General features: G+C 43.3%; 1 protein-coding gene across 10 annotated transcripts in view; it reads right to left on the bottom strand.

Annotated features, from left to right (window-relative positions):
* epb41l2 (erythrocyte membrane protein band 4.1 like 2) overlaps positions 1-20,785 on the bottom strand; it is a 96,030-nt gene that overhangs the window by 9,891 nt on the left and 65,354 nt on the right. For 2 of the 10 annotated variants that reach the window (XM_079887513.1, XM_079887517.1), the window contains exons 12-18: positions 20,525-20,697; positions 12,472-12,575; positions 8,847-8,921; positions 8,690-8,725; positions 6,195-6,353; positions 1,930-1,983; positions 500-1,036 (exon numbers count right to left, since the gene is read on the bottom strand). In XM_079887513.1, the coding sequence (XP_079743639.1) occupies positions 500-1,036; positions 1,930-1,983; positions 6,195-6,353; positions 8,690-8,725; positions 8,847-8,921; positions 12,472-12,575; positions 20,525-20,697 (1,138 nt within the window). Of the gene's footprint in view, positions 1-499; positions 1,037-1,929; positions 1,984-6,194; positions 6,354-7,914; positions 7,975-8,689; positions 8,726-8,846; positions 8,922-12,471; positions 12,576-20,524; positions 20,698-20,785 lie in introns of all 10 variants that reach the window. The other 8 variants (XM_079887522.1, XM_079887516.1, XM_079887515.1 and 5 more) reach the window with 8 other exon arrangements.

Here is a 20,785-nt window from a genome sequence, read left to right as displayed (position 1 = left end):
CAAATCACGACTCTACTCCTATCAGTGCGATCAAATCCCGACTCTACTCCTATCAGTGTGATCATATCATGTCAGTGACATCACTGAAGTTACAGAGTCTCTACTAGCAGAGTGAAGAATCAACGCAAGCTAACGCTAACTATCAAGTGTGAAACATGCGACGATACATAACATGCAGCAGAAAATATAAGCCCCCGCATGCAACGCTCCCAGTGTGTGTGTGTGTGTGTGTGTGTGTGTGTGTGTGTGTGTGTGTGTGTGTGATAGAGTAGGATGGAATATAAAATCAACTTAAAGGCGAGAGGATGGAATGACTGACGTTAAAGCGGACAGAACCACATCAGTTATACTGCTTCTCTTCCTTAAAGGAGCGCTAGAGAGAGACGGCTGCGCGGATCGAGCGGGATCTTCCTCCGGGACGAGGGAGGAGTGGGAAATGGAAGAGGAGATGAGGAGAAGAGCAGGGAAAGCGTCTCCGCTAGCTCACGACGCCAATTACCTCCGAGCAACAGATAACCTGCGGCAGGAGCTCCGCCTCCACACGCGACACGCTGCCGTTGACGACGGGAGGCTCCTCCTCCACGGCTCTGAGAGGGGGCGGGGCTTCGGCTGCGTGGGCGTGTCCATTGGGAGCGTCGTCTTTGTCTGTACACTCTTCCTCCTCAGGCTGTGCGGTTGCTTGCTCTTCCTCTGCACTAGGGGCAGCTGGTTCTGCTTCTGTGATTGGCTGTGACTCTACCACAGAGGGCGGAGCTTGCTGTATAAGCCCCGCCTCCTGTTCTTCCTCAGGCTCTTCCTCGATCTGCTGAACGGAGATGCTCGCACTGGGTGTCTGAGCGTGATACTCCGCCTCTTCTTCGCTCTCACTGTCCGAGGATAAACTCCTCTCCTCCTTGACCTCCGTCTCCACGGTAACCGGGGTCTCGGGGGCGGGGCTTTTGGGCTTGGTTTTGATGACCTCCTCGATGACGACGGTCTCTTCCACGACCTCTACGACCTCTGGCTGGCCGTTCACTTCAGGTTTGACCTCTGTGCTCTACACCAGACAACGACACAGACACACACGAGGGATGGAGAGAAAAGCAAAAAACATAAACGATGACCACAGAAAAAAAAACTGAAGGAAACAAACTCAGTCAAAGTCAGTGCCACTTCAGTGCGAGTACGAGAGATGTACAGTGTGTTCAGCGGGAGAAACACAGAGTTGAGAATCAGCAAAACCATCAATAATAAAATCTAGACAACAGACAACAGAGTTTCTAACGTCACAGTTTAACTTGTATAGTGTTGAATGGGAGACGACAGCAAATCTAATTTCCAAATATAAAATCCCATTATAGTGCATCTACGACTGTACAACAGAAGAAGAAACTCGAGATTGATTACGTCGGTCAGACGAGAGAGAGATCTGTGTTAGAAACCCTCACAGCGGCCGTAACTAGCTCACTGTCAGATTAAGCAGAGGTAATAAAACACAAAGTATAGTGTGTTTAGTCATTTCTCGAATTAAACTGCTAGATTTATGAAGTTAATAACTCATGTCTTCACAGTTCGACTGTCAGGATTTATTCTCTGGAAACACACCATTGTCTCTCAGTTAAATCTGTCTTGCTGTAAAGTTATGTTATGAATCTCACTGAACACACTGTACATCACCCATCGCTCACAGCCAATCAAACACGGCATCTGCTCCAACTGAGGTCCATCAACACTGCAACAACACACATATATAATCAAACAAGCAACATAAGGAGAAGAGACAGTCGTAAGCTGAAGATGAAGAAAGCATGGCTGGACAGACAGACAGATGATGATGATGATGATCTCTGAGTCATGATGTCTGCAACGGAAAAGGGATGAGATGTGTGTGTGTGTGTGCAGTGTTAGGTGTGTGTGTGCTCAGGTGATGTTAGGTGGCTGAGCGAGGACCTTGCTGGCGTCTCCGCTGTCGGTCTCGGGATGAGGAGGGCTTTTCTGAGGAACCTGAAGGCAACCATAGGACACAGTCACTCAAACACACACACACACACACACACACTCTCTGAGGAACTGCTGACACCTGCCACTCACGGCGATCTGATCGCAAGCGGTGTCCGGGTCGACAGTCTCACCCCACGCGTGTGATGGACCGCCCGAGACAGCAGGTGTACACAGGGCCTGAGCGGGAGCGGGTCCGGGGAGGACGACAGTTAGAAGACCACGTACACACACACACACACACACACACACACACACACACACACACACACACGACGGCAGAGGTGAAAATGACTGGCCAATGAGAGGAAGCTGATGAGCAGTCTGGCAGTGAGATAACCTCTCGTACATGAACACTATACTGATGTGTGTTATTCTGATCTCATTACACGGCTCTGTGGAATACTGGATTCTGATTGGTCAATCACACCATCCATAAAAGCTGATAACACAGGCTCATCCGGGTCACTGTAACTGAAGCCGGCGCTATACGCTCACTAGGAACGTTTTTTCCTCGTGAAAGTTTTGCGTTTGGTGAGCTAATAAAATATTAAAACTCAAATCATTTCCGTGTACAGGTATCTAAGTCATCGCAGACTCACTCTTGTTTCGTATAAATGCAGCCGCTGCCATTCTGCGATGACTGCTTTGTACACTGCTGGACTATGTGATTAATCGCGATTAAATATTTTAATCGTTTGACAGCACTAGTTTTATCCATGCAAGCGTTGTCCGAAGCAACTTTCTGTGCGCATAAGTGTGTGTGTGTGTCTGTCTTATCAAATAATTACAAATATTTGCATGAATAAAAGCATGATCATATACATGTAATGCTAGCCAAAGGATTACGGAACAAACGGATACTGCATTAATTGCGATAAATACTTTTAATGCATTAAAGTGCAAAAAAATGTATCTTATGCGTTAACCCTTTAATTTTGACAGCAGTAATATATATATGGGTCAGTGACGTGACGGGTCATTTTTTTTTGTCCAAAGGCCTTAATAATAATAAAAAAACAAATATATAACGTCATCCAAAGTATGTAAGGTAGTACAACTTGATCTCTTTTACTGAATCCAAAAGGTTTTAATTATATTTTACTACATATAAAGGTATTTTAAAGATTTTGAAGTGTCAAAAGGTCATTCGGTAAAACCGATATAGTAAATATTGAAATGGAATAATATTGTTTTTAATAACTAAAGGAACTACAATAATACAAATATAAAGCAGATTTTTACATTTCCCCTTTTCTCCTTTCCCTGTGCAATGTTTTACTTGAATATGTCGGAGTGTTTAGAGTAGTCCAATAAATGATTACATTTATCAGATCAGTGATAATGTTTTTTAATATTTCTTCTGTGGTAAACACTATATACTATCTCAACATCAATGTCAAATCAGTTTTTAACTTTCAAATCAGTGGTTAAACCGAATGACTTTATTGGTGACATTTTTTCCATCTTGTAAAAAAATGACAAAAACAGTGTTAATTGATTGTACAAACCACAAAATCTTATTGTTAACACCTAAGTAAACAAAAAAAATGGTTTCACATATAGTTATATCTCCATTCTATTTTTTTACACTTTTAAAAACCTTATTCGTCAATGACCCATATATTTGGTATTGAAATTGGTATCAAGAATTGTGAAATTTCTATCTGCTATAGAGGTTTAAATCCCAAGAAATCAATCTTTTAGCTTATGCCATTTTTTGAGTTGATGAGTAAACAAAACTTCACTAGACGTCATTTGCAGCGCGAGGACTGGATAGATCTGCCAGATCTGAGCATGAACTGGGTTTGTTTAAAGAGGAGGCAGAGAACACACACAGCAGAGACGGCAGAAGCAGACGGAGAGACTCTACTGGCCTCTGCTGGAGGAGCAGTGGTACTGCAGGAGGCCGTCAGCCCCGAGAAGCACGCCTTGCTCAGAAAGAGAGAGGTGAGCTCCTCTTCCAAACTCTACAGGCGTCATGAAAACACACCGCAGGGACAGGGATGAGACGAGAGGGTGCGAGGACAGGAACAGACACAGAAACAGAAGAAACAAGAGAGAGAGAGAAACACAAAAACACTTGAGTGTGACTAGAAGATCTACTAACATGCACACACACACACACACACACTACAGAAATGGCAGTAAAAGCATTTCAAAATGAACACAGAGAGCATATGCAGAGAGGAGCGCTTCGAAACCAGAGATTTAGAGAATCACAGCATCAAGAATGTCAAACGGGTGCAAATAAAATGCAAAAATCACTCACATAAAACACACATGTGAAAAAGTCTTTGGCAGGAGCTCATCATTTACACTGACTGATAAAAGCATGATTTAAAAACGCATACAAATAAACAGAAGGAGCTGAAAGAGACAAAACGTGATTGAAAACTGCAACTGAGGTCAGCAAACCTAAACAAATGAGAGAAGCATTCTGCTGGAAAACACAAGAGTGAGGAAAACAACACGATATACATGAGCAGTGATGAAGAAACCAAAGGACAGAGAGCCATGAACAACAGAACTCAAAGAGCCGATGCGCCGGTCAGACCGAGAGCTGCGCTGCCATTGGCCGGTGTAGAGGACAGGAGGAGTGTGTGCGGGAGACAGCTGGGATTAGGAGGAGGCTTCTTAAATCTACTTAGACTCGGTAAGACAATAGCACATCGTGACGTCAGGAGTGACAGGTGTTCGCACACGTCTCGGCTGGGGAATGCGATCATCTACAGGACTTCATTAGGAGACCCTAATCATCTCCAGCTCTGCTCACACATGCACGCTTTAAAGACAGGCTGGATTTGATTAGGGTTTCGTCTCGATTCGGGAATGATTTGATTCTGTATTTTGCATTCATAGGATTATGTAAATGCTTCTAATGTGTCTTAGGTAAAAACACACAAAAAACTACCTTTTTTTTTTTTTTTTAAATAAACAACTTTAGCAAGCACATTAAGGCGAGACACTACAGGTGAATAGGGTAACATTTTTAAATAATAGATATCACCATGAACCTTCCTCAGTTGATTACTTACACAAGTATATTACAAGTTTTAGAAATTCGTATGTTTAATTATGCAAATTAAGCATTATCTCATTAAATATGCACGATTTTGCATATATTTTCGGTAGATAGATCTGAACATATGATAAAGTCATGTGCAAAATTATTTTTTCATTTTGTTTACACACAAAACTTCAGAGGGATTTCAGCATATATGCTTTCATTATCTAGGAAATCAAAATATACTGTCCATAGCCTTAAAAAAATAGATTTTCGAAAAAAAATGTTTGATTAAAATGTCACATAAATCAGGCCAGGAATGATTTATTAACAAATCCCTCTGGAAATATCTTCAGAATACTGCTAAGTGTATAACTGGAGAGTTTGGTGTACACAGGCTGAGATGTTTGTTCTGGAGAATGACAAAAAACTCATTTTGAGAAAACGGCAGTTAAAGAGTTAAATAGCTCTAAATGAGATTTCGTCATTAGCTTTAAATCCCCCTTTGGACATTCACGATTGGTTACTGATAGAAAGGAAATGCCCATATTTGGGATAGCGTTATGCAGGAGACTCAGAACTTTACAGCGACACCGGTCGTGACAGACTTCAGTGAACAGACGGATCTCGGCGTGTCCCGCTGGAATGCTGACTTCCTGGTGAATTCAGGAGAAACTTACTGTAAACAAAATGTAATAAAATAAACATCTTAATGTATATTTTCAACGTTTTCTTTATATCAGCTTGAAAGAACACATATTGAAGGAGTAAACTAGCCCAAAAACTGACCACTGCATGAAAATCGATGTTTTTGCCTGCCGTGTCTCGCCTTAAATGCATGTAAATGCAGGCTACTTGTTATATAACAAAGTGCAATGTGCTGATAAAATATCTCAGAGCTGATCACACCTAGGAAAGTATCCTATATTCCAATTTTTTTTAATTCTTAAAGGCCGAAACAAACGATTCACCAAAAATCCATGTTTCAAAATCAACACATTAGCAGGATTTGTAATCGATGCATCTAGGAAATGATTTAATGGTTACATAACTAATTTACGCAGATAAAAATGAGCACTTATTGTGAATATGTTCCCAACTGTCCCACCGTACAACAGAAACGGCCCACAGTGACCCAGCGGAGGAGGAGAGCAGGTGAAGGACAGCGAGGGCATGCCGGCGTCTGAACCCCGAGCAGAAGCACACGTACCCCTTGAGCCTGCAAGCGCAGGGTGGTGGCAGGGCTGCCCGTCAGCCGCTTGTCCCACTGACTGGGCCTGGGCTCGGGCGTAGCCTCCATAAAACTGCGCTTTAGCTCGCTAATGCTAGCCTGATGCTTCAATACATCCTCCTGGGTCTTATCCAAGTCCTGAAGGGCCCACCACACCAGGGAGAGGCAGGCAGAGGGAGGACAAAGGGACAACCAACAACCAGCACATTAGTCATGGAGAGACCTGAACCCCGTTAATAGTCCGACCTCACTGCTGTCGAGCCCTGAGCTCCGGCCAAACACCCGACAGGTCTGCAAGTGTACTTCAGTGCGCTCATGATGACAGATCGGCTGATGTAGACAGCACATCTGGAACATCTTTAATAACTAACCACTGGAAGTTATTGATATGGTATATTTCATTTGGAAAATGAGGTTGTGGGGGACAGAAGTACAGACTGCGAAGGCTGTGATGTACTTCAAGTGAATGAAACTTGGCTAATTCAAAATCATGTCACACCCATTATTTTTTTGGCTAACCATTTCGAACCACCGAAACAAACTTGGACAGATTTCATTTAAAATTACATCACCCCCATTCATTCTTCAGCTTGAAGGGGTGTGGCATAATTTCTATTGAAATCTGGCTAAAACCAAGATCATTTCGTGGTTTGAAACAGATTGCCGGTGAAGACTTGACCAGGCCTTCACATGTTGTACATTGAAAATATGTCTTTTCACAGCTTAAAACAGTACAGCCTATTGCTCTGACTGTACATCTATACCACACCAACTCATTCACATCCAAATGAATAAGCTGTCTAGTACCAGCAGGAAGTCCTGAATAATATCAATCAAGTCTTCCACATTTGAAGGATGGATTAAATGGTCATCTAATGAGGGTCAGGTGCGAGGTCAGAGGTCAGCGACTGTGGGGAGCAGTGAGGCAGGACTTGTTCAAATACTGAGGACTGGAGCGGTGCAGTGATTCACTGCCTCAATGCCAAAGACACACACCCAGATATCCTGGAGAACGCCACTTCAATTAAAGAGCGCCATAATGAGAAAACACTTACTCTTATTCCAGTTACATTTATAGAGAAAATGATGATGATTATGAGAAAATTTAGATTTAAACGGGGCACGGTTCGCATGAAAAATGGGTAATGTGCCCAAACTTAATTTAATCTACTACTAGACAATGATTTCAGCTTTAAACTTTTAGGCCACAAATTTCCTTGTAACCACAAACCAATCATGGGTCGGGTGTCTTTAGCACTGACAGGGTCACCCCAGGATGAGTAACTTCATTTAGTTATAAAGTTAAATGTAAACAATCACCACAACCAAAGCAGAAAGCAACCTGTCTGGTTAGGGAAATACTATTAGTGTTGTTATGAAAACCATTCCCAAAAGACATTTACACGAATGTTACAATCACCACGCATCACGTACATTCAGTTCACCCGCAGACATGCGCCCGGTGTAGCATGCAGCCTATGCATGGGTGTACACACACACACACACACACACACACACACACACACACACACACACACACACACACACACTAATGCATGCACACAAAGCCTGAGAGAGGAAGAGTGAGAGGCAGCCCAGGACAGTAGCCAGAGACGGGACACAGGTCCACCATCCATTATGCTTTTGCTCTTTCTTTTTTTTTTTTTTTTTTTTTTAAATGTTTTGATCACATACGAACCTCCAACATTAAATTGCTATGTCTGACATATATATTTTCCCCTTGCACTCTCAACTTGCTCTGTGGATTAAAAATGAGAACACATTTCAACAAAATGGAAAAAGACAGATGGTAATGAACTGGAGTCTTAAATCTGGATGAACATCAGAAAATGTTCTGTAATGGAAAATGATTACAGTACATGTACGGAAGGCTCCAAAAGGCTGAGAGCACGCGTGAAAATGCTCCTTTTTATCATCGAATACCATTTTCATTACAAATTATACTATCAGCATATCAATTTAATGGAAATGTTGAATTGAAAACAGCATCTAGGCTTAAACTGGATCTTGAATCTCAGATTCTCAATGTGCTCTCAGACTTTCTTGATCCAGTTTGGTTCATGTACGACACTTCAGATTTCCTGCATGTTGATTTATATCAGGGTTATTTGAAGTTTAACCAACCAACAGGAAAATCAGCATTTGATTATGATTACAAGTCATCAAACAAGCACTGCTTAGCCAATCAATCAGCAAATCTATGGCCTTTTGATCACGTGATTTGTGCCTCATTTGCAATCGAAATACACACAAACATCACATTACAGAAAAAGCACAGGAAAACCAGAACAAAAGCAAATAAAAACCACCAACCATCAGCACAGCAAAGAAAGCAAAGATTTCACATCAAACAACCATGATGCAAGAACCCCATCACTTTCATTTGGACATTTAAAAAAAAAAAAAAAAAAAAACACTGAATTACAACAATCTGCATTTTAAAAGTGAAAGACCTTTCTCTCAGGAGCGCCAGTGCCACCTTTATCCGTCTGTTTATGCCATCAGAGATAAAAGATGAAGATTAGTTCAAAACATGTCCTACAATACCTTTGGATTGTGCGCTAATTATATGAATATGATTACAGATGCATGCTGGGAAGGTTAGCAGACCTCAATGGCCGATTCATAGGTGACGGATGTGGCCACGTCCGTGTCTGGCTTCTCCACGACCTCCACCTGTGGACTCTAATTGGTGGAATAATGGACAAAATTGTCGGAAAGGTGAAATGGATGATGGGAAGGCCTGAATCCCCAATCAAAGCGCACACAGGGTGTGTGACGTCATTAGGAGCGATGTATTCTGCTTTTCCGACTTTTTATGAACCTTATAAAAACACCTGAAGGACTATGATGAATTCTCAGCTAAGAAGTTGATCCAAAAGCGTATAAATCTGAAGTTAAGTGTAAGATTCGAGCTGGTCGAGTGATTCGGTTTCAGGTCTAATAAACGAGGGGAGTTTTGAGACAGGATGTGGACTATAAATAGGTTCCCACTGGAATGTGGCTACAAGCTGCGAGCAGGAACATATTCTGCATTTTACACTAAAAATCTGGCACTGGAAGGTGGAGCGGGACAGAGAGAGGAGCTACAGGGCGGGGGGAGGTAGCAGACGGTAGCAGACATGTGCCGATCTGTCAAGTTTTGGTAGTAAAATCAATGGCTTTAGGGAATTCTGGGAGGTCATAAGTCGCCAGGATTCGATTCTTTAGGTTGGGAACCACATTCGAGTCCGTTTGGGTCTGGTTCATACGGACTCCAGCACAGCGGGACAGAGAGAAGAGCTACAGGGCGGGGGGAGGTAGCAGACGGTAGCAGACATGTGCCTCAAGTGCTGATCGGTCAAGTTTTGGTAGTAAAATCAATGGCTTTAGGGAATTCTGGGAGGTCATAAGTCGTCAGGATTCGATTCTTTAGGTTGGGAACCACATTCGAGTCCGTTTGGGTCTGGTTCATACGGACTCCAGCACAGCGGGACAGAGAGAAGAGCTACAGGGTGGGGGGAGGTAGCAGACGGTAGCAGACATGTGCCTCAAGTGCTGATCGGTCAAGTTTTGGTAGTAAAATCAATGGCTTTAGGGAATTCTGGGAGGTCATAAGTCGTCAGGATTCGATTCTTTAGGTTGGGAACCACATTCGAGTCCAGTTCATACGGACTCCAGCACAGCGGGACAGAGAGAAGAGCTACAGGACGGGGGGAAACAGCAACAAAATGCACACGGTAGCATTTCAGGAGGAGGGCAGACATGAGAAAGGAACAGGGGAGGTTAGGGGTCGGTTTAGGCGGCGGGGTCACACTGCATCTCCTCTGAAGAGGTGGTCTCAGCCATGGCCTCCGCCGGCCTGAAGTGAGCCAGCGCTTTGGGCTCCAGGTAGCAGAGGGACATGGCCAGAGGCAGCGCCAGCAGCAGAGACAGCACCAGCGACTGGCAGGCGGAGAGGAAGACGGCAAAGATGAGGAGGAAGGAGGGCAGGAGGGCAGGGGATGAGAGGGCCAGGTCCTCGGGAAGACCCTCACAGAGCCGGAGCAGGGACACACCCAGCCGGGGCGGGGGGTCCTCGGACCCCGACACACACTCCACGGGCGAGGATGACAGGGCTTTAGATGAAGCCTCTCCGTCTAAAGAGACACCGCTGGAGCCGTCGGGCACCCAGGTCAAAGGGTCAGGGTCGGGCTCGAGGTGAAGGTCAGGCTCGTCCTCGGAGATGTCGGACAGGACGTCCAGCTCGGAGATGGTGTCGAGTGTGGGTGGGAGTGAGGAGAGGGTGGAGGAGGACGGGGAGAATGGGAACATGAAGAGAGACTGCATGAGTGCACGGACATGAAACGGGAATGTGCGTGGTGAAAAAGAGAGAGCAAGGACACATGGTGGAATGCGCAGGGAAAGAGAAAGGGAGAGAGAAACACAACATTAGTCAGTGAGCCGAGTCGAGGTCAGGTCAGCAGTGACTGGGTGTGAGGGACGACACATTAGGAGAGACTTGTGTGTGTGTGTGTGTGTGAGGGTGGGCAAGCATTAGACAACATCACAGCTGAAGCTGGCAGTGTTGGGGCAGAAGCTCAGGGGAGGAGAGGAGGGCGTTTCACACCAGGCTGAGGAGTTCGCTTCAGGTCACTATTCGGTACGGCCTACTGGTTTAAAAGCAATCCGGGCTAACGTGAGAAAGTTATTGGCTATTTATGGTGTATTGTTTTAGTTAAACAGTTAATATCCAGAATATTATTGATTTAACTGCACTGCCACCATCAGATAACAAAATGTGAACTGAACTGAGCTGGATAATGACATTTGCACTGTTTTTAAACCGAATTGAATCAACACTGGACTGACTTCTGTAGAGCTGCTTTACAATTATGAACTTAATTGATGCACTTTGCACTGGTATTAAACTGAATCAACATTGAACTGACTTGATCTGAATATAATAATATAAAAAAACAAACATTAATACTTAATGTAATAAAGTAATACATAATGATATTATTTCTGTTAATTATTGTGAAGCTAGTTTGAATGAATCTGTATTGTATAAAGCGCTATATAAATTGTCTCCAAACAACGGCCATTATTGAGCATTTGATGCATATTTAAATCGACAAGTGCCGATCTGTGTCAAGTTTTGGTAGTAAAATCAATGGCTTTAGGGAATTCTGGGAGGTTATAAGTCGTCAGGATTCAATTCTTTAGGTTGAGAACCACATTCGAGTCCATTTGGGTCTGGTTCATTTAGACTCCAGCACAGTCCAGTCATTTGTAAAGGTGAACTGCAGAATCTTTCTGATTGTGTGATTTTCTAAGGTAAGTAGAACATGTTTATTCTTTGCATCTTGTGCAGACTGATGCTTTCGTAGTGTTTTTGCTTGGTAGTCAAGTTTTGGTAGTGAAACCCAATAAGTCATGACCTTGCTACACTGGTAAACTGCGGCCGCTAACGCTCACAGCGGGATTCACGTGGACGGCGTGATCGAGAGGTGAGGGGAGAGAGTGAACTCTGGTTCAGGCCGAGTGTGAAAACACCCTGAGAAACACACAGAGGCATCTGTCGGGACTCAATCAGGGGTGGTCCTACATCATTATAATGAACAGGCCGGTAACGGGACAGGGGGTGGAATGTCTTTCGCCATGGAAACAGGCAATATCTGGCTGGATAACTCGGTTATTGTCACAAAGACGGTTTGTGGGCCGTTAGACAGACAGGATGAAGTTCTCAAAGCACTTCCATCCTCCATTGGTGTTCGTGTAGGGTGTCTGTGAAAGACTCTCTTCATGTGAGAGCTGTAGGTTACGGCAGGAATGCCAGCGCTCCTTCAGGGCTCGCGGACCGCATGAATACAGGCTTTGACGGACAGGGAAATGTCACGTCTGGGAGACGGACAGTCGGGTCAGCTGGGGATAGAGGTCCTCCGGGTACTGGACTCAGCAGTGTGAGCCGTGTGTGTGTGCGCGATTCCAAACACTAGTGGATCCGAATGTATTAACATTTAACTAGCATGATTCAAGGGTTAGCTTGAGTTATCACAACCAATCAAATCAAACCAGAACCAATATTCTCATTTCAAATATATGAAATCAATGGGAAAGGGGGACACCAAAAAAAACAAAGTATTTTCATAAAACACTCGTTGTTGAAGTACGAGTGTGAAACATCTGAGATGGGGTAATCAGCAGTTGTTATTGAGGGCACAGCTCCTGTAAGTCTGAGGTGTGATGAAGAGCATATAGAGGTGTTTCTCACCTTCGAGTCGGAGTTGAGCTCCAGGGCCGGTCCGTTCTCCCCAGCGCCGGCGGTCAGAGCAGAGTCCACAGCGTGACTGTAATCGCTCACGTTCACCATAGGAGCTGCCACCACACACACACACACACACACACACACACACTGTTGGCCCAGCAGATATCTTTACCCACCTTACACACATATGTTCATATTTCAACAGTGGTGTCTGAGACCACACAGGAAATCTGAGACTTATTTACTAAACCTGGAAATTATGATTTTTGAGAAGAAAAAAAAAAAAAAAAAAGATTTATAATGAGACTGTGCACTATTTCCAAGTGACTAATCAAATGTCTCAAATTCATGTTAAATTTTCAATTAAACTTTTCCCTGAAATTGGTGTGCTGATAATAAACTGGGGTCACACTTGATATTAAGTGTCTTTAACTAGGCATCTAAAAAACAATTGTCAGGTAGAATATACTTATTGTGTTGATGTATTGTAAAACCCTTTGTAATGCTGCTATTGAGGTGGATGTGGGTAAGATGGGTCAGGTTCGGTGGGATGGGTAGGTTTAAGGGTGGGTTAAAGGGTTAGTTCACCCAAAAATGAAAATTCTGTCAGTAATTACTCACCCTCATGTTGTTCCAACCCCGTAAGACCTTCGTTCATCTTCGGAACACAAATTAAGATATTTTTGATTAAATCTGAGAGCTGGATCACTCCTCCATAGGCTTCTAAGTAATTGAAACTTGCTGGCCCAGAAAAGTTATTAAAGACATCGTTAATATAGTCCAAGTGACTCCAGTGGCTCAATCTTAAGTTTATAAAGCGACGAGAATACTTTTTGTGCGCAAAAACAAACAAAAATAACGACTTTATTCCACTTTTCATTTCCTTCTCTCTGGGCCTCGAGTTGGTTCACGTAGTGTTTAAGCGTAGCGCATCTGTGTTGCACGTCACCACGTATCACACATGACCAGCGTCGGCCAATAGTGAGCCTACGTGGTGACGTGCAACACAGACGCGCTACGCGAAAACACTACGTGAAAAGACCAGAGGCCCAGAGAGAAGGAAATGAAAAGTGGAATAAAGTCGTTATTTTTGTTTGTTTTTGCGCACAAAAAGTATTCTCGTCACTTTATAAACTTAAGATTGAGCCACTGGAGTCACTTGGACTATATTAACGATGTCTTTAATAAGTTTTCTGGGCCAGCAAGTTATAATGCCTTAGAAGCCTATGGAGGAGTGATCAGCTCTCAGATTTAATCAAAAATATCTTAATTTGTGTTCCGAAGATGAACGAAGGTCTTACGGGGTTGGAACAACATGAGGGTGAGTAATTACTGACAGAATTTTCATTTTTGGGTGAACTAACCCTTTAAGGAGGAAAGGAAGAGTCAACAGTGTAATTATAGTACAATTCAAAAACATGTACACAATAACTGCACTGTATAAATGATTCATTTAAATGTTAGTACATGGTAGTTAAAGACACTTATTACATGGCTTGGCTGAATTCCAATGTAGAATGCGGTCTGTTATTTCTTGATAACAGACCGCTGCAAGCTATAACAGACCGTTGACATGCAAAACAGCGCGTTGCTATGGACGCGGAACGGACTATTTTCTTTGGCGGAAGCAATACAATCGTTTTTAAAACAATAAACTCCTTTTTAAATCAATAATTTGTGTCAAATTAATTATTTATTTTGTAGGTAGCCATGTAATAAGCGGGATAATGTATAGAGAGGCGGTCGTTATAGCGAATAACAAGCCCTTCAGGCTGTCAAGACCCCTCCGCTTCGCGTCGGGGTCTCGCTCAGCCTGTCGGGCTTGTTATTCGCTATAACGACCGCCTCTCTATACATTATCCCTTACTTAATATAAAGGGAAACCGAGTTTTGTATTCAAATAAAAAGAAACACTTGGTGGTCTCAGACTTTTGGACTCCACTGTATGCCTTAATATTTATATCTTTCATTAAACATCAGGTGTATTCGAATTCATATACATATTTCACATTCATATTTATTAAAAGCAAATTCATGAACACTTCAGCTAGAACAGGATGGGATATGTTGTATGTGTATGCTCACACTTATTTTGCAGTAAGCAGTGATTTTTGAGTGCATGCAGAAGTGCAACCAGACTTTGCCATAATATGTAGTGTACTAACGAGAGCACACTATGATGACTGAGGGCGTTTCACACATGCCTCGTTTGAAGCGTTCTCCCTTAGTTCGGCTGGTTTAGGAATATATGAACACTGCAATCGCACCAGAACAATCGCTCTGGGATCGCCTGAACGAGGTGGTCTCGGTCCGAATGAAAACCAACCCTGGGCCGGTGAGAAAGCAATCTACCCCGAAGGAAACAAACAAACAAAAAAAAACGCCATCATAATTCATAACGGGAAATGTGTTGTATAAAAGCAGCAGTGTGTGATTCTGAGTTTTTGTGGTTCAGATCCAGAGAGCTCCTCTTTATCTAAAAGATTTTCTTGTTGTGCTTGTATATTTTGGTTGGGCTGAATTTCGTGGTTGAGTGTGTGTCGGTGTCCTGATGCTCTCGTCAGTCATGCTAGTTTGTTTTTGCAGCTTCAGGACCATCTGAAACAGGGCGCTTTTTTCAATGTTCGTTTCATGGCTTTGAAGAGCTTTAAAATGATAAGAGTTGGGGTCACTCAGTTTTAGATGCTTCTACCCCAGTTCCATATACTACTAAAAAACATGATAGTACTGATTACATAGTATGCTAGCATTTCCTTTCGAACGCAACCTCAGCTGGGACTCTAAAACCCCTGATAGTCCAGGTATTTTAAGCCAAAATGGGGGTCAACCTTGAACAAATTGCAACAGAAGCAAACTCAACTGATTCTGTATCCTCAATATGTCCTGAGTAAGGAAAAAAAAAACAAAGAATCCCATTAGGGGAAAGTTTAGAAAAAGACCGAAACCGAAAAAATATATTAATACATAGAGGCAGGAAGAAGTACTCTAGAAACCAGCCTTTATTAATTATTATTAAGAGATGGGGTTTGGGTCTGGGTCTGTGGGACTGTTTCTGGGGGACGAGTCTGAGGGAAGAACAGGAGACAATGGTAAGGAGAATGCAGAAGACAAAAGGTAGGCAAAATAAAAAGTGAATCCCCAGAATCAGTCCCACGGACCCAGCCCCAAACCCCATCTCTGCAATAATAATTAATAAAGGCTGGTTTCTAGAGTACTTCTTCCTGCCTCTATGTATTAATGCTCATGGGTAGCCTAAACTGGTTGCATTCAGACCTTAACATTAAGTATTTTACTGTTATATGTCAAGATTCAACAAGACATGTTCTCCTGGCTAGACCCTGTGTTTAGATCTGTTGTGGTATTTATGCAAATTAGCACATCTGTAATTAGATTATGCACCGTTTGTCCATGTTAACAAACAATTTCAAAAAACTTGTAGTGCATTTTTTGTTTGTCTTGATGCAAGTAATCAACTCAGTCATTTTCATGGTGATATCTAAAGGTTAAATGTTTTACTCTATTCACGTAAGAGAAAGAATGAATAGGGTATATTTGGGTCTTTTTCTAAACTTTCCCCTAATGGGATTCTTCTGGGCCTTTTTTCCTTACTCAGGACATATTGAGGATACAAATCAGTTGAGTTTGCTTCTGTTGCAATTTGTTCAACCTTTTTTCATAAAATGAATGGGCTATTAGTGACAAATGCCATTTACATCCAAAGACGCCAATCCACGCAACTCCTACAAAGCAAACCGGATTCGGACCTGGTTTCTGTATGTGCCAGAGGAGCACTACACACTCTCAGTGGCGCTGCTCTCCGTCAGGACGAGGGGAATGATGAATGCGACAGCATAGAGGAGCAGCACATCAGCATCGGCATGACCTGGTTTGAGCTGTGGGAAAGTAGGCTAATGTGGCCAGTGCTGCTGGGACGTCCATGCCATCATGTGTCTCTGTGACGGCAGCAGATCTGGGGCACTGGCAGCGCCTCACGCGTCCACCAGGGGGCGATCGCTGCGCTATTAAAACTAAACGGCCCGTGACACAGAGGCAGGATTCCCAGCAGCAAGAGGAAAAATGGGGTCATTTTAAAGGAGAGGAGCTGGGAAAGCAGATTCTCTGAAGAGTCGATGCATGCGTGTGCGTCCTGCACAGGGGTGATGTGTTCTGTGTGTTATAATGGATTATTGAGCGTCAGTCGTATGAGAGATGCATAATTCAGCACGTCTGAGAGCGCCACTGCCGGAGGGCGTTTACACACTGGCCTCTGAACACGTGAACGCTGGAGCAGACGCACCACAGGCACTGCTCATCCTCAGAGTTAAACACCTCGGATGCTGTGTTCTCCGAAGCAGCTTCAGTGTTCAAAGCTTTGGGTTTGGAATGACAAGAGGGAGAGAAACCGATGACAGAACTTGTTTTGCATGATGGGCTGGGCAACGATTAATCACAAGTTCGTGTTTACATAATATATGTGTGTGTACTGTGTATAAATATTTTGTATATATAAATACACACACATGCATGTATATATTTAAGAAAAATATGTAATTTAATATTAAATATTTATATTTCTATATCATATAAATGATGTATAAATATATACAGCACACACACATATTTTAAAAATAAACTTTTATTTTTGACGCGATTAATCGTTGCCCAGCTCAAAAAAAATAATTTTTTTGTCAATTTTAACAGTCCAGAAGGTCTACAGTGTGAATCTCATATTTTATTAAATACATTAAAAATATGATGATGATGTCATGAGCTTCATCAGCCTGACGCTGATGGTTTCTGTGCAGGAATCAGAGCTCTCTGCCTATAAAACCCTCATTTCCTCCCGCACACACACACACACACACACACACACACTGAGCTCATCTCTCGCTCCACAGACAGGAAACAGATGTTCCTCATTTCCTGTGTCTGCGCAGAGAGCCGGGACAATGTGGCTTCATACAACACAAGATCTCCGCTCGGTGGAAAACATATAAACGACAGCGACGGACAAACCGCAGAAAACCAAATCTGGGTTCATTGATGAAATCATGATAAAGAGAGATGAACGAGCGAGCGTAATGAAGCCGCGTCCACACGTGCAGTGATTTACTGGCCTGACCTCCAGCTAACTCGTCTGGTTTTGAGGATGTTTAGATTGGAAAACAAGTCAGAAGTCGCAGTGATGTTGATAAAACACTGTAGATATTGAGTGTGTGTGTGTGAACTGCAGCGGTGCATCATGTGACCCTCACTCACACTCGCTTCAGGGACAACAGGAGAGGCACACACCTGTGTCTGAACTCTACTGCATCACTGCTCATTTGCATAAAGGCAAACTCTGACGAGCGCTGTCACTCATGTCGCACAGTATTGCATCAGAAACTAAATAAAAAGGTTTTTTTCTTCGGTTTTTTTTTTTTGCAAACTTGGAAAAGATTTGCTTCACGTTTGGCTGGAAACCCAGGCGAGTGTGAACGTCACTCAACACATGATCCATTAAAGGAGAACTCCATTTTTTTGTACATTTGGAGTGCTGTCAATACAGAGAACAACGACAGAAATCGGTGTTGCCTACACCGTGTTATCCTCTTTTTAAAATTTGCACCCTGTTGACTTCAATGGGGCAAGTTTTAACCCTGCTTTTAGCCTCTTAACATCCTTGATGTGTCATTACAAGTGCACAGGTCATGTGAGTGATTCCTTCAGAGTGAACATGAGTGAATCTGACTGCAGTAGATGTGAAAGAAATGAATAAAAGTGATGTTAATTCAGCCAGCGCACATACCTGTATTTACATCCTGTTTTCGGTCAAAGTCCACAGTAATCGATTGTCGAGTTCACGCGCATAGGTTTAGTACGTACGATCATGCGCGTGAACTTGACAATCGACTACTGTGGACTTTGACCGAAAACAGGATGTAAATACAGGTATTTGCGCTGGCTGAATAAACATCATTTTTATTCATATCTTTCACATCTACTGCAGTCAGATTCACTCGTGTTCACTCTGAAGGAATCACTCACATGACCTGTGCACTTGTAATGACACATCAAGGATGTTAAGAGGCTAAAAGCAGGTTTAAAACTTGCCCCATTGAAGTCAACAGGGTGCAAATTTTAAAAAGAGGATAACACGGTGTAGACAACACCGATTTCTGTCGTTGTTCTCTGTACTGACAGCACTCCTAATTTACAAAAAAATGATCTCAATGTTAAAATTGACCGGAGTTCTCCTTTAATACCACAGGTATTCATCTAATAAAGCCACTGTAGACGTACAGAAATGACATTTGTAAATTATTTTCAGCCGTCAATGAGCTGGGCTCTGGCCACACGCGTTTAGCTTTCGGTGGGGTCTTTCCACTGACTTCCTGTGTTTTTATACTGAGCTAGTACAGTTTTCTGTCCTCTAAACCCTCACAGAAACCTTTCAGCATTATTACACATGATTTAACAAGTTTAATACGTTCAGTAATCCGTCTTGCTCAGGTGAAGCCCACAATGGAGCCGATTTAAGCTTTTACTATCCAAGTGGGGACATTTGAACCCCAGAATGTGTGTTAATCTTGTACACACACACACACACACACACACACACACACACACACACACAGTGCTAGAGCAGACCTCAGATGACTGGCCTCATTTACCACTGGGAGATTTCCTGCAGATAACGAGTTCATGACCTGGAAGTCCACAAGAGTTCAGTGATAAACTCGCCCGTCACGCTTGTGTTCAGCTCCTCTGAAGGAGCGCCGATGAGATCTGGACTCTGCCTCAGTGCGTTTGTAAGTGCCGACGCGATAAGACTTCCTGTGTGTGTGTGTGTGTGTGTGTGTGTGTGTGTGTGTGTGTGTGTGTGTGTGTGTGTGTGGGGGCAGTGACGGACACCCGAGCGCTCAACATCACATGCTCACAAGCCATTCACACACAAACACAGATCATTTCAACAGCTGGCTTTGACCAAGAGTATTTACAATAGGGAAACATTGAATATCAGCAATATTACTGCAATAATTCTGCTGACAATATACAATTAGGGAATATTGTGTATATCACGATAAAGTTTAGCTTATAAAGAGAGTAAAGCAAAGTCACTCTGCTTTATGAAACGCTGGCGTGTGTTTGAGCTCTGTGAAGAGTCTCCCAGGTTTCCACAACCTGTTTTTGCAGAGTCGAGCCAATCACAAAGTTTTAAATATGGATATTTTTCCTACACAAACGCATGGCTTCGCTTCAGAAGGCCTTCATTAACCCCGGATAGATGCACTCTGATGGACTTCAAAACAGAAACCGGCCATTATTCACTGCCATTACAATGCTGCGTTCACACCAAACGCAAATAGAGCGTCAAAGTCGCGTCTAGTTGGACGCTTCAACATTGAGAATCCATTCGCACATCCAGAGCAAAATTGACGCGCGTAAAAAGCAAAAGTTTGAAGCAAAATTTATGCTTTTTTTCCATCCAGACACGAACTATGTTCTTATACACTAAAGTATGTTGGTTGTCTTTACATTAGAATAATGTTTCATATAATCTAGATTTAGATATGGAACAAATAGCATTCAATAAAATATGAATGTCTCGTATATTGGTTAACGCGGCGTGAACTGACGCAGGCTCCTGATTGGTTAACGCGGCGTGAACTGACGCAGGCTCCTGATTGGTTAACGCGGTGTGAACTGACACCAAAGTTCAGATTTTTCAACCTGGGCGTCAGGCGCGAACTAGACGCGTGAATGAGGCGAATTCACGCCCACCGCGCCGCGCTAAACGCCTCATTCGCCTCATTAGTCAGTGGCACATCCGCTCAAAGGTTTTCATTCAGCACACTTCTGCTCTACAAGTGTAAACACTATCTGAATATGAGATTGACTGTGAAGTGTAGACTGATTAAAACGAGTGATTTCACTGAACCCTACAGCGACGGACGGATTCTGAGATCACTGACGATCAGGGACGGGCGTCTCTTCAGCTAGAAGTAAGAAGTGTTACTGTGACCCACACACACACACACACACACGCGCACACACACACACACACACAGAGCGGTACCTCCGTCGAGACTGCGCGAGATGCGTTTGCTGGAGGTGCGCTGGAAGTAGGGCGCGGGCCGGTCGATGAGGGAGCTAGCCTGTCGCGTCTGCGCCTGCGTTCGCCCGCTGTAGCGAAACTTAGAGCCCAGGGTCAGGAACTTGCTCTTCGTGGGGTTTTCAGGAGACATCAGCCTGTGAACAGAGCAGTGAACAACAGCGCTCAGAGGACACACTACACACACACCAACAGTGCTCAGAGGACACACTACACACACACCAA

The sequence above is a fragment of the Squalius cephalus genome (assembly GCF_949319135.1).
Source record: "Squalius cephalus genome assembly, chromosome: 12".
NCBI lineage: Eukaryota > Metazoa > Chordata > Actinopteri > Cypriniformes > Leuciscidae > Squalius > Squalius cephalus.
This window is presented reverse-complemented; position numbering and strand designations above follow the sequence as displayed.